The 17829-nt window shown below is 36.5% G+C and overlaps 1 protein-coding gene across 3 annotated transcripts in view; it reads left to right on the top strand.

The window, feature by feature from the left end:
- ZMAT4 (zinc finger matrin-type 4) overlaps positions 1–17829 on the top strand; it is a 328792-nt gene that overhangs the window by 106916 nt on the left and 204047 nt on the right. For 2 of the 3 annotated variants that reach the window (XM_088793575.1, XM_088793576.1), the window contains one exon: positions 14271–14360. The exons of the other annotated variant lie outside the window; for it this stretch is intronic. In XM_088793575.1, the coding sequence (XP_088649701.1) occupies positions 14271–14360 (90 nt within the window). The remainder of the gene's footprint in view (positions 1–14270; positions 14361–17829) is intronic. 3 annotated transcript variants of the gene reach the window in all.

The raw sequence follows: 17829 nt of genomic DNA, 5'->3' as shown, positions 1-17829 counted from the left end.
TGTTAGTCCAATTTTTTTTTCTCCCTCTTGCTGTGTTTAAACTGAAGTCTATTTGAGTTATGATCTATAGTCTGAGTCACCTGGCTTTTTGTTCATCCATCCATTCATTCATTCATTCATTCATTCATTCCAGCTTTATAGAGGTATAACTGACAAATAAATTTGTAAGCTATTTAAAGTGTACATTGTTGTGATTCGATATACTTACACATCGTAAAAGGATTCCCCCCATTTAGTTAATTAACACATTCATCATCTCACATGTTTATCATATTTATCTCTTTTTCTTGTGAGAACATTTAAATTCTACTCTCTTATCAAATTTCAATGATAGAATACAGTGTTATCAAGTATAATCACAATGTTTTACGTTAGATCCTCAGACCTTATTCACAGTATAGCTGAACGTTTGTACTTTTTTAACAACCTCTAGTCCCTGGAGACCAATTTTATATTCTGTTTCTGTGAGTTCTAGTATGTATGTATGTATTTATTTTTAGATTCCACGTAGTTGATACCATGCAGTATTTCTCTTTCTTGGTCTGGCTTATCTCACTAAGCATAATGCCCTCCATGTCTATTAATGTGTCTCAAATTGCAGAATTTCCTTCATTATCTTGACTGGAAAATATCCCATTGTATATATAGAGGGTGCCAAAAAATGTACACACATTTTAAGAAAGGAAAAAACTGTGTTAATTGTAATAATATGTACTGATAACAAAAGGTGAATACAAGTCACGGTTGACTTCTGCAAGTACAAGAGGAGCTCTAAGTGGTTACCATCAGCGTCCAGACACTGCTGATTACAGTGAACTACTGCTTGAGCAATGTTGACAAAAGTATGCACTTGTATGCATTTTTTTGGCACCCCTGGTATATACCATATTTTCTTTATCCATTCATCAATTGGTAGACGCTTAAGTTATTTCCTGTCTTGGCTATTGTGAATAATGCTATAATAAACATGGGAGTGCAAGTATCTCTTCAATTTTCTGTTTTCATTTCCTTTGTATATGTGCCCAGAAGTGTGATAGCTGTATCATATGGTCATTCTATCATTAATTTTTTGAGGGATCTCCATACTGTTTTCTTAGTGGCTGCACCAATTTACCTTCTCACCAACAGTGCACTAGGGTTCCCTTTTCTCCACATTCTCACCAACACTTGTTATTTCTTGTCTTTTTGATGAAAGCCTTTTTAACAGGTGTGAGGTGATATCTCATTGTGGTTTTAGATTGTAAATGTTATATGTACCTAGAAGTATTCGTCATTTGCCTGATGATCAGTGATGTTGGACACCTTTTCATGTACCTATTAGCCATTTGTGTGTCTTTTCTGGAAAAATAAATGTCTATACAGTTACTCTGTTCATTTAAATTCAGATTGTGGTGTTTTTTTGTTGCTGTTATTGACTTGCATAAGTTCTTTATATATTTTGAATATTAACCCCTTATCAGATATATGTTTTGCAAATACTATTTTTTCCTTTCCATAGGTCGCCTTTTCATTTTGTTTATGGTTTCCTTTGCTATGTAGAAGATTTTAGTAGAAGGAAAGAAATGTTTTTTTGTATAGTTCATAGATCAGAGTCAAAATTAATAAAATAGATACTAAAAAGATGGTAGAAAAGATCAATGAAACTAAGAACTGGTATTTTGAAAAGATAAACAAAATAGACAAATCTTTTGCTAGACTTACCAAGGAAAAAAAGGAAGACTCAAAAATAAAATTATAAATGTAAAAGGAGACATTACAACTGATTCCACAATACAAAGGATCATAAGAGACTAATGTGAACAATTAGATGTCCAAAATTGGACAACTTAGAAGAAATGGATAAATTCCTACCATACAACCTACCAACACTAAACTATAAAGAATTAGAAAATTTGAACAGACTGCTAATGAGTAAGGAGATTTAATCAGTAATCAAAAACTTCCCAACAATGAAAAAAATCTGGGATCAGAGGGATTCACAGGTGAATTCTACCAAAAATTTAAGAATTAATGCCAATCTTTCTCAAATGCTTCCAAAATTAGAAGAGGAGAAAACAGAAGAGGAGGAAACACTTCCAAACTCACTATACAAGGCCAGCATTACCCTGATGCCAAAACCAGACAAGAACACTGCAAGAAAATAAAATTATATCCTAATATCCCTCATGAGCATAGATACAAAAATCCTCAACAAAATATTAGCGAGTCAAATTCAACAATACATTTAAGAGACCATACAACATGATCAAGTGGGCTTTATTCCAGGGATGTAAATATGGTTCAACATCTGGAACTCAGTCAATGTGATGCACCACATTAATAAAATGAATGATAAAAATCATACTATCATCTCAATAGATAGAGAAGAAGCATTTGACAAAATTCAACAACCGTTTATAATAAAAAAAACTTGCAACAAACTGGTTATAAAGGGAATGCATCACAACATAATAAAGAAGATATATGATAAGACCACAGCTAACATCATAATAGTAAAACACTGAAAGCTCTTCAGGGATGCCCACTTTTACCACTTTTATTCAATATAGTGTTGTAATTTTTAGACAGAGCAATTAGGCAATGCAAAGAAATAAAAGGCATCCAAATTGTAAAGGAAGAACTGAAAATGTCTCTACTTGCTAATGACATATTATATATAGAAAACTCTAAAGACTTCACCAAAACAAACAAACAAACAAAAAACTGTTAGAACTAATAAACAAATTAAGTAAAGTTACAGGATACAGTCAATTTACAAAAAATCAGTTGTGTTTCTCTACACTAACAATGAACTATCAGAAAGAGAAATTAAGAAGCCAATCCCATTTACAATTGCATCAAAAAGAATAAAATAGGAATAAATTTAACCAAGGAGGTGAGAGATCTGTACACTGAAAACTAACATGTAACTGAGACACTAATGAAAGTAAGTGAAGAGTGCACCCGTGCGCGCATGCGCCCATACACACACAAACACACACACGCAAATGGAAAGATATTCCATGCTCATGGATTGGAAGAATTAATATTGTTAAATTATCCAGACTCCCCAAAGCAATCTACAGATTCAGTGCAATCCCTATTAAAATCCTAGTGGCATTTTTTGCATAAATTGAACAAATAATCCTAAAAATTTGTGTGGAACCACAGAAGACCCTGAATAGCTGAAGCAATCTTGAGAAAGAAGAACAAAGCTGGAGACATCATACTTCCTGATTTCAAATTATATTACAAAGCTATAGTAATCAAAGCAGTATGATATAGGCATAAAAACAGACACATACGTGTAGATCGATGGAATGGAACAGAGCCCCAGAAATAAACATCTGAATGTATGGTCAATTAATTTATGACAAGGAAGTCAAGAATATACAATGGTGAAAGGACTGTCTCTTCAATAAATGGTATTAGGAAAATACCATTTGGTATACCATGGTGGACAGCCATATGCAAAAGAGTGAAACTGGGCCCCTGTCTTACAGCACACACAAAAATCAACTCAAAATGGATTAACGACTTGAAAGTAAGACCTGAAACTGTAAAACTCCTAGAAGAAAACATAAAGGGTAAGCTTCCTGATATCGTTCTTGGCAATGATTTTTTTGGATTTGACACCAAAAGCAAAGGCAATAAAAGCAAAAATAAGCAAGTGGGACTATGAAACAAAAACGGACTACAAAACAAAAAAGCGTCTGCTTACCTGGTTATTTAAATAGTTAACAAGCGTTTATAGAAGAACTGCTCTGTGCAGAACTTTTAAAGGTGCTCTGTGGGGATGGGTCAAGACTATAACAAATAATGAGAAACTAAGGATTTGGTCATCAGCACAGAGTTCAGTTTGAGAATAATTATATGGTACATGTCAAGGAGTATAAAATAATGGGGTAAAAAGAGAATCTAATGTGAAAGTACACACAGGGTAAAGAGGTGACGTGTGAGCATCATTGCTGCGATTGTCCTTATTATGGTTTTCTGGGTGATTGTCCTGCTTTGCTCAGCTGCTCATTCATTGCACAAGGGTAGGGATTCTATTTTACCTTGATTTTCCCACAGACTAATCCTCCCTCCAGAAAACAGGTGGAGATGGTGCCAATATTTGCTCATGGCAGTGATGAGGTTAATCTTGGAAGACTTCACAGTGATGTTTTTATAAAGTGCTAAAATTTTTCTTATCCCAGACGTGAGTTTTACAAGAGAAATCAAGAGACCTTGGGAAATGACGGCCCAGGATTAGCTTGTGGTGTTTCAGCTTGCACATTTCAGAAGGATTTGATAGCTTTGTTGCTTCAAATCACCCAGCCTTCTCTGACTTTAGTTACTGATCACACTGGCTTTATTTTTTCCCTCATCTGTAACTTTAACTTCTTAACTAGGGGCTTCTGGAGAAATATCATTTTTGGTTTCTTTCCCTAAACAGCAAAAGAGAGGCCTAGTTGAGGTATATCACATTATTTATCCTGTGGTATTTTCTTATTTCTCATGTGATTCTGTTTAAAATGCTCAGACATCACGGAGACATATTTCCCTCTGTCCTCACACCACAGGAAAATGGTTCCTTCGTGCTTTGGTAGTAATATAACTTTATGAGTTGCAAGACTTTGATTTAAAATTGTAATGCGCTGATGCAGTCACTTGTGTAGGAAGACAGAAGTACAGATTTAGTGCAAACATGTTTACACAAATCATGAGTACAGCACATCCCACCATATACATTTTTCTCCAACAAGAATTCATTTTTTCTTAATACTCGCTTAAGATAAGCATTTCTCATTTCAGATGCTCTTTTAAAAATGTTTCAGAAAAAAATGAAGTGACCTAGTTCTAGAAACTTTGAGACTATTCTTTTTGCTTCTGAAAAATGGACTGATTACTGTGTACAAGAAGAAAGAACCCAAGAGAGCATCTAGTTTAGATGATTGCACCATGTCTTAGCTTGGGCTGTCATAACAAAATACCATAGAATGGTTGCTTAAACAGCCGCTATTTATTTCTCACAGTTCTGGAGACTAGACGTGTACAATCAAGGTGTAGCAGGGTTGGTTTCTTGTGAAGCCTTTCTTCCTGGCTTGCAGAACGGCCACCTTCTCTGTGCTTGTGGAAAGAGGAAGAGATGTCTGATGTCTCTTCCTTGTCATAAAAGGACACCAGTCCTATTGGGTCAGGGCCTCACCCTTCTGACTCCATTCAACCTTAATTACCTCCCGAAAGACTCTATCCCAAAATATAGTAAAATTGGGAGTTAGGGCTTCAACGGATGAATTTTCAGGGAGACACAATTCAGTCCACAACAGCACAAATGCCCAGGATCCTACAACTAGAAACTAAGAGACATAAAACCCCAGGCCGTAACAGTCTCCATATCTGAGCACAGGTTAAATGAAACTTTCCCAAGCTAGCATCTGGTGAGTTTGAATTCTTAGAGGCAGTGGGAGAACTGACTCGACCTTTTTCCAAACCTCATCCTCTTCAACAAGCTGTATCTGCATGTGCTACACTGTCTGTGGCAATACGAATCACTCTGAACCTTGACTTTTGTACCAGTTGCAGCCGTTCCTCAGTTTCTTCAGAGTTTATGCTTCAAGTTCAGTTTTCATCACTTCACCTGCTGAAAGTTTTTCCTTCAATGTGCACACTCCACAAAATGCCTGAAGGAATTGTTGCTTAGAACTCTCTGATCTGCAGGTTCTGTACTTCTCTTTGACCTGCACTGCTGCAGTGGGGTATAGAAATGGAAGTAGATATGTGTTGAGTTTGATTTCATTTTTAGAATGGAAGGGAATCTATAACACTTATGTACACAATACTTTCACATAATTTTTTTCTTTCTTTACACTTTAAAATTTATTATGAAAAATGCATGCACATGGTAAAAACCAAACAAACACAATTCTACAAAGCCATTTAGAAAATTAAATCTTTTCTCATCCTGTCATTTCTCTCACTGGGAACAACCACTCCTACCAATTTCTCGTGTATCCTTCTACAGATATTCTCTGAATGTACAAACACAGCCCATCACACAATTGTTTTAATTAATCAAGTGTCTTGTGCTCTTGTCCTGGAATTGCCTCATGCTTTCATTCATGCATTCAGTTACTCAATCAACAAACCTTTATTGAGTATCTACTATGTGTCAGGCATGGTGATAGACAATAGGGACACAACAATGAACAAAATAGATATAATCCCTGTTCTCTGATAATTTATAACTTGTGGGATCTTGAGCAAGTGTCTTGGTCTTTCTGAGACTTATTTTCCTCATCTTAAGGTAGGGTGATTAGAATGGTAAATCATCAATGTTGGAATGAATCTTTAAAATTTTGATTTTTCCCTCTAATTACTGGAATGATTAGGTCTCTTAAAGAATTGGGAAATTAAAAAAAAAGCAGACATAAGGAAAGTTAAAGTCACCTTTGATCCATGATAAGCAATGTTAATTCTTTGGTGTGTTTCTTCTTAGGCTGTTACCATATCTATGCATACACATGTGTGTGTGTGTGTATATATATATATATATATATATATATATATATATATATATATATATATATTTTATTTTATTTAAAAAATTGGCATCATTTATATTCTGATTCGAAACTGAGATTTTTTTTCTTAGTATTATTTTATAGCTATTTTCCATGTCATTGAATATTACTATTTTGCTTGTTAATAACAGTTTGGTAATGTGTCATATAGATATATCATAATATTTATCGCCTCTGATTTAGGGCGTTTAACTTACTTTCTCATTTTTACTATTATAAGTAAATGGCATTATATGTCTCTGATTGCTTCCCTAATGTAAATTCATAGAAGTAGGATTGTTGGATCAAACAAGTTTTTGCCTTTTGGATATATATTGCAAAATTTCTATCCAGGGAGCTTGTATCAATTTACATGCCCTGTTACCTACATACAAGAGTCTTAGTTTTCCTGTATCTTCACCAATGTGGACATACAGAGGGGCCAAAAACATGTATACACATTTTAAGAAAGGAAAAAACCATTATAATTGTAATACTCAATGTGTACCAATAACAATAGATGAATACAAGTCACGTTTGACTTCTGCAATTGCAAGAGGTACTCAAAATGGTTACCATCAGCATCCAGATACTTCTAATTACTACTGCTTGAGCAACGCTGACCGAAGTGTCCACTCATATACATTTTTTTGGCACTCCTGGTATATATTTTGAAAATCTTTGTCAATTTAATAGCTGAAAGTATACATTTTTTTATTTAAAATTTATAAGGTAGAATGTAGATGAACTTATTTTTATCTTTTAGCTATTTGCATTTATGTATTCCTAATAATATAATATAATATTCCTATTTATACCCTTTGTCTATTTTAATATTTTCTTCTTATGAATTTGTTAAAGCACTCTTTATCTTAAAGGTATTAAACCATTTTGTACACATTGCGGATATTTTTCCTACTTTGTGGTTTGCCTCTTACATATATTACTATGTATTTCAGATTAAAAACATGTTTTTACTTTTGTAATCATATGTATCAGTCCTACTTCTTTTGCTTTGTTGTTTGGAAAACTTTTTAATCGCAAAGTTAGATGTATTTTCCCAGTTTCTTTTTGGTTCCAAATTATCAGTTCTATTTTGGGAATTTTGATTCTATTTTATTTATTTGTCGGCTTATTCTGCTACTAAAGCCATGCTATATTTGTTCTGATCTTTCGTATGCAAGATCTCCAGTATCATTTCTTTCCCCCACTTCTTTATCCTAGTCCTCTGCGTTGTAGGAAGTTTCTCTATCTTGACCTTCACACTGATCTGCAGTGTTGATTCTGTTCTTGGACTGCTGTGAAAGACCTTCTTAATTAAGCTATGATATTTTTAGTGTCCTTACTTTATTAACTTAGACAGTACAGCCGCATCTTAACCAGTTGTCTTATCTCATCTCTTAGCTTTTATCCTGTTTGTATTTTCTTAAATTAAATGGCAAAAAACATGTGCCACTTAAAACTTATTTCTATTTATTATAGTAAATATTTTGCAAAGAAAATAAAATTCTTGATGTCTCCGCCTTGAGAGTTTTTTCAAAGTCTTCTTTTGCCGCGTGGATCTCTCAGAAGTGCTTTGCAGAGAATCCTGTGTTGAATTATAGCTGTTTAACTTGTAACTTCAAGGGGAGAGATCAAGGGGACCCATAATGCCACCATGCTTCTGACGTCACTCCCTAAAGTCTTTTGTATTATGGAAGTTTTTCATAGCTGCCACTCATCCTTGGCAGAACAGAAGGCTATTAAGGCCGGCCTTAATATCCCCAGTGTGTGTGGATTGGCCCCGGATCTTTTCATAGAATCCTATAAGGATCTTCTGATCCAATTTCATCTATGGGACTGGATTATAGACCATTTTAGAGGCCCAGCCTGCGTAGGAGAACTGGAACATGGGTCCTTGGGCAGTTCCTGCAGAGGAGATTTGTTTCTTTCTACTCTGTGTTGACAAAGCCTTCCTCTAGAGGTCAGTTTTCTCTTCCTAGCTGTTGGTCCATTTTCCACTCTAGGTTGCTGTATCCAATTTCCTTCCTGTGGTTATAAGGAAGAGTGTATCCCCCGGAAAAGAGCCCCACTCATCAGAGGGAATCTCCAGCAATTGTGTTTTTATCTTTAGTTTATGTGCATTTAACCTTGACTTCCTAGCGAAGTTGTGCTACAGCTTTTCCAGGTCTCATCCCCGACACCCTCAAACTCAGAGTGTTAGGTGGGTTTCTTCTAGGGTGGCTTCTTCTTCCTAAGAGATAGAACTCCTATCTTTCATCAGCCAGTCTTTCTCAGGCAGCCAGGAATACCAAATAACAAATACTCTTGGTAATTGTGGTCCTTGCCCTAGAACAAGTGGAAACACCTCAAAATTGGTGGCATGTAAGAATCAGGCTTCTGTAATTATCAGTCTGTTTTAGGTTTTCCCTTTTTATTGTAGTCCTTGGCGTGTTTTAGCTGATTTCTAGAAGAGGTATAATTAGATAACCTATGGTGAAATAAGATAGTGAAGACTTAACTAGGAAATCAGGAATTGATCTTAATGCTTATTTGAAGTAACACCTCTCCTGCCAGCCTCACAACTGTGATTTGAGGATAAAATGAAATGATACATGTGAAAAGAACTTAGAAGGCTGTTTGGAGTATTATGCAAATACAAAGTTATTTTATCTCCACACTTTATGAGACCAAAAATCAGGAGCCTTGTTGGAAGCAAATTTGAGTTGAGAATTTTTTTTTTTTTAAAGTAATATGTGATAATGGAAGATGGCTATTTAGGTGAATCATACAGCCATTCTATTTCTGTGTTTCACCCCCTTCTTTCACAGCAATACATCTGAAATAGAGGTTTGTCTTCTACTTTATCCCCTCAAAGAGAAAGCTGGCCTGAATTTCCACTTTAGACTGTTTCTTTGAGTGCCAAGAGATTGTTTCAGTAAAAGAAACTATTCTGCAGATAGGTCTGCCCTCGTACAATGACTGGCATTGGGGGCATCGGCTTTAATTAAAATCGAAGAGTTGATAATTTCTGGCCTACCTGGAAAGCTTAAAGCTGATGTGATATGGTTTGAATGAAATAATGACTTTTGCTTAAAATGCAAATATTAATGTAAGAAAGAGCTGGGAATGATTCTCAGTGCAATTGAAAGAGATTATAATTTTTTTTCATGTCTTCTCTTAAAGTAATGGTCCTTTTCCCTCCTGAAACTCTATAATATATACATTTAACATATAGGATTTTTTTTCCCCTCTTTAACATTCTTCTCAGTTGGCAGTGTATCTGTCTTTTTAAATTCTTTGAAGCAGTGCAAATTTTAGGTTATTAATAAATCTTTGAAAAAGTCATAAGGATTTGTTGTTGTTGTTTATGTTTGTTTGAATGATATAAGCCAGTTTCAGAAGGAGCTTTCTTTCAGGCCTTCTCAGTGTGGTTATCTAGACAGCTTTTGCCACCTGGCCCCATAGTCTTGGTTCATATACAGAAAGCTAAAGTGACCACATTGTGAAAAGTATACACATTTACCATGGTATTTATATCTACCAAAATAAAGTTTTAAAACGTGAAATAACATGTATTGCTCTTAGATTAAGTACACTCATCTAACTACCAAGTATTTCAATGAAAAAAAAAAAGTATTTTGAATGTTGATGAGACATTAACAAGGGTAGATGGAAATGTGGTCAATTATACCAGTATATGTTAAAAGCATTCCAGATCAGTGATACTTTTTACTAACTACAATCATTGTGAGTAAAAAGTATACTTAATAAGGAATTACAATGGTTTGAGTATTGTGAAATTATTATTTTTTTTATATTAAAGGCAAATTTGTTATAGAAATAAAAAAATGAAAACCATCCATATTTCCTCTACCCTAATAAATCATGCTTTTTTCCTTTCCATCTCTTATTGATGTACTTATGAATGTTTATATAATTGCAATCACAGTAGCCAAACAATTTTGAGTTTAGCATTTTTTATTCAACATTCATTATGTAGAAAACATGTTTTTTTTTCAATTTCTAACTGAACGTCAGGGCATTCTGTGGCCGCTTTAACTAGTCTCCTAATCGTCGAATACATAGTTGTCTCCCATTTTTTTGGTACCTTTTTAGATAATTCTGCAATGAATATCTTTGCTCAAATTTAATTTTAACTTTTTATGGGGAAGGTTTTATTTTTACACAAATTGAAAGGAGTGAGATTTTTGTGCCTCATGTCAAGTAATTTGAGTAGGTAAGGGGTTGAGAGAGGTCAGTTGGAGGAAGGCATTATAGGAAACTGAGTGTTCTGCGTTGAGAAAGAGGTGAGTGTGCCAGCAAGAAAGGAGAGGGCTCACTAGCAGAGCTGCAGCCTGGCATCGAATGGTGCCAAAGACCCCAGAGCTGAGGTGGGGCAAGATGTCAAGCACCCCAGAACATTCTGCTGAGAACCTCTTTCTCTTTGTTAACCAACATCATTTGGAAGTAGCTTTGGGTTTGAATCGGACTAACTGGGAGGTGACTCTACACTCTTATTTCTTCGGGGTTTATACTTCCTGCCCAAAGTGAGGGTTACCTCATTAGTGCAAAGGAATTGGATTTCACCCGGGCAGCCTGGAAAAAGCAGCAGGAGCCAAAAAAAGGTGATCAGGCAAAAGGGACACAGCTAAATGACAAATAAGAATACCTCCTCTATCACTCCGCAATCAGTGAGTGCTTGCCAGGGCTGTGTTTCTCTTCACCCACACACAAGGGCAAAGGCAGTACCTGCACGGTAGTTAGTCCTCCCATCAAACCCAGAAACTGGGGCAGCTGAAGGAGAAAAATGGCCTTTAATGAACAAAATTGCTGATAAGTCTTAAATCCCAACATCTCTCTTCACTAATGGCTTTATAGCAGAGTTTATCATTTATTTCTCTTTCTTTTCAGCTAACGGGTTTTACTAGTTTTGCCAAACTGCAATTAACTAACCCAGTGAACTCTGTGCTAGAAAGAGTCTTTTTGAAAGAAACATAATATTTTACAAAAGAGAGAAAAAAAAACAACCACCACAAAACAGGCCACATTATGAGATTTCCAATTTTGTCACGATTGTGTTCTCTGGGAATCCAGGGCTTTGAGTAGATTGATGATGCAGGAACTGTAATAAGAAGTTCTTCTATGGTAACAAATGAAAAATTGAAAACCCACTTCAGCCATATTTTAGTTCCCATTCTTATCACTTTGTCTTTTCACCAATTACCTGTCGTGCTTTTTACTAGCTCAGGTTCTGTGGTCACATTCAGCATCTTGCAAGTTTTTTAAATGTTCTGTTTTTATTTTTGTGACTGTAGCAGTATGTTCCTAATATTACCACTACCTCTTACCACCAGAAAACAAACAAAACTATAGAAAATGTGTACAGATTTTAGTAATCGACATGTTTATCTGTAAAAAGAAAATGCTAGTTTGCCGTGAATGGTTCTCAAAAGCATGAAGAAGCTGAACGATGGTGTTAAAATCATCTGACACAGGTCCACATAGATCTCTATTTCTCTGTCCTACCAGTTTTCCAGACAAACAAGACTCCAGATAAACCTTGATTAAAAATGACTATATATTACTTTACATATATTTGTATATATTATACAATCAAAATCACACTTCAGTACTTTTACAGATCCGTAAATTTTTTTCATGTTCCAATAGCACTTTTAATCCCATTTAAAGGCCTTAAAAGTATTTGGGGACTGTTCAGAATCATGGTCTTCTTGCCACAGGCACAATAAAGGAATTTAAAAAGTGATCAATGAGGAAAACCAGACAGAAAGGATTTACAGTATATCCTGTAAACAAGATGCAATTTGCTGTGTGTTCTCTGAAAATTGCTTTGCCTTGGTGGCTAATCTAAAAGGCAAACCACCATCTAGGAGATTGGCTAGAACTCAACTGTTATCAGGGCCAAGTGGAACCAAGGCCTGGTAAAGAATATCTCTGAGTGAAAGAAGCGGTAGGGGATTAAAATTAGATGCAATGGATTCAAGGCAAATTCACGTTATAGAGACTCCGGTAGGACCAAAGTTAGGGACTGGTGCAGTCAGCAGTGAGAAATGTTTATTTAGCAGCATGTGGATTGCAGTTTTTCATATGCGTTGTCTCATGTGATTCTCATGGCAAGCCTAATAAATATTATTATGTTCAGATTGTACATGGAGAAAATGAAACTTATTTTGGCTATGAACAAATTAGAGTAAGTGCCTTGTTCGGTATCACGCAGTTAGAAAACGGTAGAGCCGGAAATGGGGTTTAGAACTTCTGACTACAGTCATGTGCTGCTTAACAATAGGGATATGTTCTGAGAAATGCATCATTAAGCAATGTCTTTGTTGTGTGAACATCATAGCATGCAATTGTACAAACCTAGATGGCGTAGCCACCTGCACACCGAGGCTATATGGTGTAGTCTACTGCTCCTAGGCTACGGAGCTGTACAGAATGTTACTGTAAAAACAACATGAGATAAAATGAAGCACAAGAGAAAATGATGCAATCAAGAGACTTGGTAAACACGAGATGTATGAGGCTGCTGCTGGCATAACATGACGTACTGTTTATAGCAAACTTTCTTTTTGTGTATGTAGGAAGAGTACATTCTAACATAGCAATAAAAAGTATAGTACAGTAAGTACATAAACTACTAACACAGTCGTTTATTATCATTATCAAGTATTATGTCCTGTGCATAATTGTATGTGCTTTTCTATGACTGGCAATGCAGTGGGTTTCTTTACACCGGCATCACCACACACACGAGTAGTGTGTTGTGCTAGGACATTGGGACAGCTACGACAGTACGGCAGCTACAATATTACCTGGCTACGACATCACTAGGCGATAGGGATTTCTCAGCTCCCTTATAATCTTATGGGACCACCATTGTGTATGTGGTGTGTCTTGACCGAAAGGTCGCTGTGTGGTACATGACTGTATTCTATTACTGCTCTTTTCACTCCACCCTCCTGCCTCCAGTAGTAACTTGGAAGTCAGAACTGCAGTATTCTTTAAAGGTCAGGGGAGTGAGTGGGCTCTCAGTTGAGCAACGGCATAGAGAAAAGATGGAACTAAGCAGGGATCAGTTTCTCCACACTGCACAAGGAGCGGTCAGTGCAGGCAGAAATTGTCAGTCCTGCAAATCCTGTAGGAGGTGGGGCTCTGTTTGTTTCTGGATGTGCCTACTTACATGGAGCTTGGGCTCTGACCAGTCCTCACGTGTGCAGATAATATCTTTTGTTTGCTCGTGCTATCTGACTTTGGAAACTCCCTTTTGATGGCTTATTAATGAAGCCCAGGTATGAGAGAATCCAAAGGAAAGGATTCTGTTGGAGATGCTGTACGTGCCTGACTCCAGGGAGGGCATCGCTCCTAGCGCCTTACAACAGGGCTACAGCAGTGAGAGAGGAGGTGGAGAACCTAGCTTTTCATCACAGTTGAGCCTTGTATTATTATCTCTGCTGTCCTGTTCTTTTAATAATAATTAAATATATTATTCACTCCAGGCTAAAAGATCCTAATGCTTTTACCTTTCTTCATAAACTGCGTTTTCTAATCCTGAAATTATATTGGCTTTATGACCTTGGACAAGTCACTTAACCTATCGGAACCTTCATCCCACATATCTCACAGGAACATGCAAAAGTGTTTTCTAATAAAAGTATTTCTTGGCACTTACAGTCACTGGCTGTGCTTCCAAGGATTTAAAATGCCTTCTCTTTCACAGTATCTGCTTCTGCTTTTCCTTCCCAGAGTCGAAAACATGCAAGCAAAGTCCGACTGTATTACATGCTTCACCCCAGGGACGGTGGGTGTCCTGCCAAGAGGCTCCGGTCAGAAAATGTGAGTATCTGGCAACATGTGATATCCTTAGATGATTTATTCTGTTTGCTAAGACCTTTGTAGATCTAGGAACTGCAGTCATGTCCAGCTTGGTGGGAGAGCTAAGTGAGTAGAAACAGTTCTCATTAACTATTACAGAAAATATTATCTGTAAGCAAGTCTTTGTTTCTTTTTCCTGCCAGAACTTGCCAGTATGGTGTTGGAGGATTTTCTAATGAAACTGTGCTGGGCCCATGCAGAGAAAGAAAGTACAAAAGTGCTGGGACAGAAAGAGGCTAGGTGAGGTGAGACAGGAACCATCAGGAGACCAAGAACAGGGAAGACATGACCTAAGGGGCAAACCTGTCAAACACAGCAGATACTTCCTTTTAACATATTTTATTTTTCCTTTGGTGTGTAAAACAGAATGCCAGTTTGTTCATTTATAATGAGGAGTGTGCACATCTTGCAAATAAAAATACTCAGTGTTTTTGATCAGCAGCCCCTCTCCCTGAGGGAACATTTACTTGGGAAGACACATGATAATTAGAAAGTTGCTTTGAGGGTGTAAAGTCAGAGCAAAGGGTTTACTTCAGCCAGGTTAAAGCAAAGACTGATGAAATAAATATTCCTTCCTCCCAGCAGGGCTTATTTTTCCTAATGAGTAGAATATTTTTTTTATTTGTGTTTTTCTTTTTCTTTTTTTTTTTAATGTACAGTTGGCGTACCATATTATAGTAATTTCAGTACAACATAGTGATCTGGCATTTATATATTGTACGATGAGTGAACCCCACACTAATCTAGTAACCATCTGCCACTGTGAAAAGTTAGCACACTATTATTCACTGTATTCCTCTTCACCTTTTTCACCCATCCCTCTGCTCCTTCGCCTCGGGCAACCATCAGTTTGTTCTTTGTTCTATGAGTCTGATTTTGTTTTATTTTTTCTTTTTAAAAAAATTCTACACATAAGTGAAACCGTACGATATTTGTCTTTCTCTGTCTGACATATTTCACTTAGCACAATACCCTTTAAGTCCATCCATGTTGTCATCATAAATGGCAAGATTAAATTTTTTTATTGCTGAGTAATCATTGTATATACTGTGTTTCCCTGAAAATAAGACCTAACCGGAAAATAAGCCCTAGCGTGATTTTTCAGGATGACCTCCCCTGAACATGAGTGCTAATGTGTCTTTTGGAGCAAAAATTAATACAAGACCTTATCTTATTTTTGGGAGAACACGGTATGTACCACATCATTTTTATTCATTTATCTACAGATGAATGATAAATTGCTTTCATATCTTGGCTATTACTAGTAATGCTGCAATGCACATAAGGGTGCATATATCTTTTCAAATTAGTGTTTTCATTTTTTTTAGATAAATACCCAGAAGTGGAATTGCTGGGATGTATGGCATTTCTATTTTAGTTTTTTGGAGAATCTCTATGTTGTTTTCTATAATGTCTGTACCAATTTGCAGTCCTACCAACACTGAGTGGAATCGGAGGACCTCCACAATAAACACTGAAAAGCAAACACAGAAATTCCTTACCCTTTGAGTTCTGAGGAAGCTGCAGACATAGAATATATACCCCACACTATCACTTGTGTTTGTGATCCTGTTTTTCTTTACTGCCATCTGGATAGCTGCCAGTCTTCTTTTCTTTATTAAAAATTAATACATGATCATTGAAGAAACTTGACAAAAACTGTACTTGTGTATTCTTCACGGGAAAGAAAAGAGAGAGCAAGAGAAGGCATATGACCAAAGGTAGTGAGCATCGGGGCTGGTATTGTTAACAAATTCTAATCATGTCTCTTAGCATTACAAAATGAACTGCTCATACAGACTAATCTGGAACATTGTGGAGTTTGCTTTGCTCCCTTGGTGAAGCAGCATTTAGAGCTTATTGGAGGCAAATTATGTCATGAAAACTTTGTAAGTTGCTAAAAAGTGGGACTGCGTCTAGTTCTGTTAGCTCTTAGCTTTATGACTTTGGACAAATAATTGATTTCTTTGAGTCTTGGGTTTCTCAGTAAGGCTTTAATAATCATACTTTTCTCACTGGGCTTTGGTGAATATGAAATGAAAGGCTAGGTAATGAGTGCATTGTTACATGTCAGACACTGAGGAAAGGGAGGTAAATAAGGCACAGACCTGTCTAAAAGAAACTCATAGTGAGGGAGATTAACATTGTATAAAAATAGCTATAATGCCACAATATAGGTGTTTATTAACATTCTGACAAAAGTCCCATGGAAACAAAATTATGCCAGGTCAATCCCATCAGGAAAAGTGTTACTGAAGAGCATTTGAGCTGGGGGTCTTTGGGCTTGAGTTGATTGTACCGGGTACAGGTGGTGGGAGTGAGGAAGGTACATTCCTCTCAAAAGAACTTTTTAAACCACTGGAGAGTCAGCCTAAACCAGCTTTTATGTTATCTCAGAGTCCTGTGGCTTCACTAGAGAAGTGCTTTTCATCAGGTATCTATTAGCAGGGGGAACAGAATTCGTTTTATTTTTCCTTTGAAATTATCCAGCAATGGTGCCTGTATTCCTTCATTCAATGGCCATTTAATGTCTTATCCTAATAATCAGAAACCTGGGGTCCTTGGATACTTGACAATTAGCTCTTTGAACACAGATTACTTTCTATCCACTCAAGTTCTAATCATAACTGTTGCACTTACTTATTTCTGAGCTCCTAGGGAGGGCTTGATCAGACAGACAGAAAGGGGTGCTGGAACTCAAGATGGTATTTCTCAAGGACATGGTCATTGCCACTCTGGCCAGATCCATGAGTTACCCCACTCATGCTCTGGTTCTGCCAATAACTTTGAGGTCAGTTTATGGAGGGGAAGATGTTTGGATTTTAGAGCAAGGAGTATTTGTAAGCATTTGAAAACTTTTTCCTTTGATGTATCCTGAGTTTTAAAAACTTTGATGTATAATTAATTTATTTATTAAATCATTTTTCTATAACTTATCAATCGTAGAATAAAAGCAAGTCAGTAAACAAACAGGAAAACCAACATGATCTTACTTTTTGAAAGATATGGTGGATGCTCTTATTAGGCTGTATTTCATAGGTAAATGTGGCTTTTCTACTTGGCATTTTGACATATTGGATGAAGCCTGGAAGCCACCCCTAGTCCCTCTCCAGGGCTCTGAGAGTCAATATTGGTAATTGTTTGGACCAACTTTCTTTTGTACACCCTCTTACCTAAGGGTTGAGAGGCTGAATACACAAATGGACAATGGCCAGGCCATATATAAAAAATAGAACTTTGTACAGAAATCCAAGCCATTAATGTACAGTAACCAGCCCGGGAAGCCTGCCTAAGCCAGATCACTCTCTTTAGTATCAATGTAGGAAGCCCAACAGTAGCCCTTGTAACAATAGACCCAAAATGGCAAGGGCTTAATTACTGTCTGATAGCTTCTATAAATTTTTGTCTCGGCTTCCAGCTTAGAACCAAC

This window comes from Rhinolophus sinicus, chromosome 16 (assembly GCF_057876585.1).
Source record: "Rhinolophus sinicus isolate RSI-liver-muscle chromosome 16, RSI-T2T, whole genome shotgun sequence".
NCBI lineage: Eukaryota > Metazoa > Chordata > Mammalia > Chiroptera > Rhinolophidae > Rhinolophus > Rhinolophus sinicus.
The sequence above is the reverse complement of the archived record's forward strand: the minus strand, read 5'-3'. Positions and strand labels throughout refer to the sequence as shown.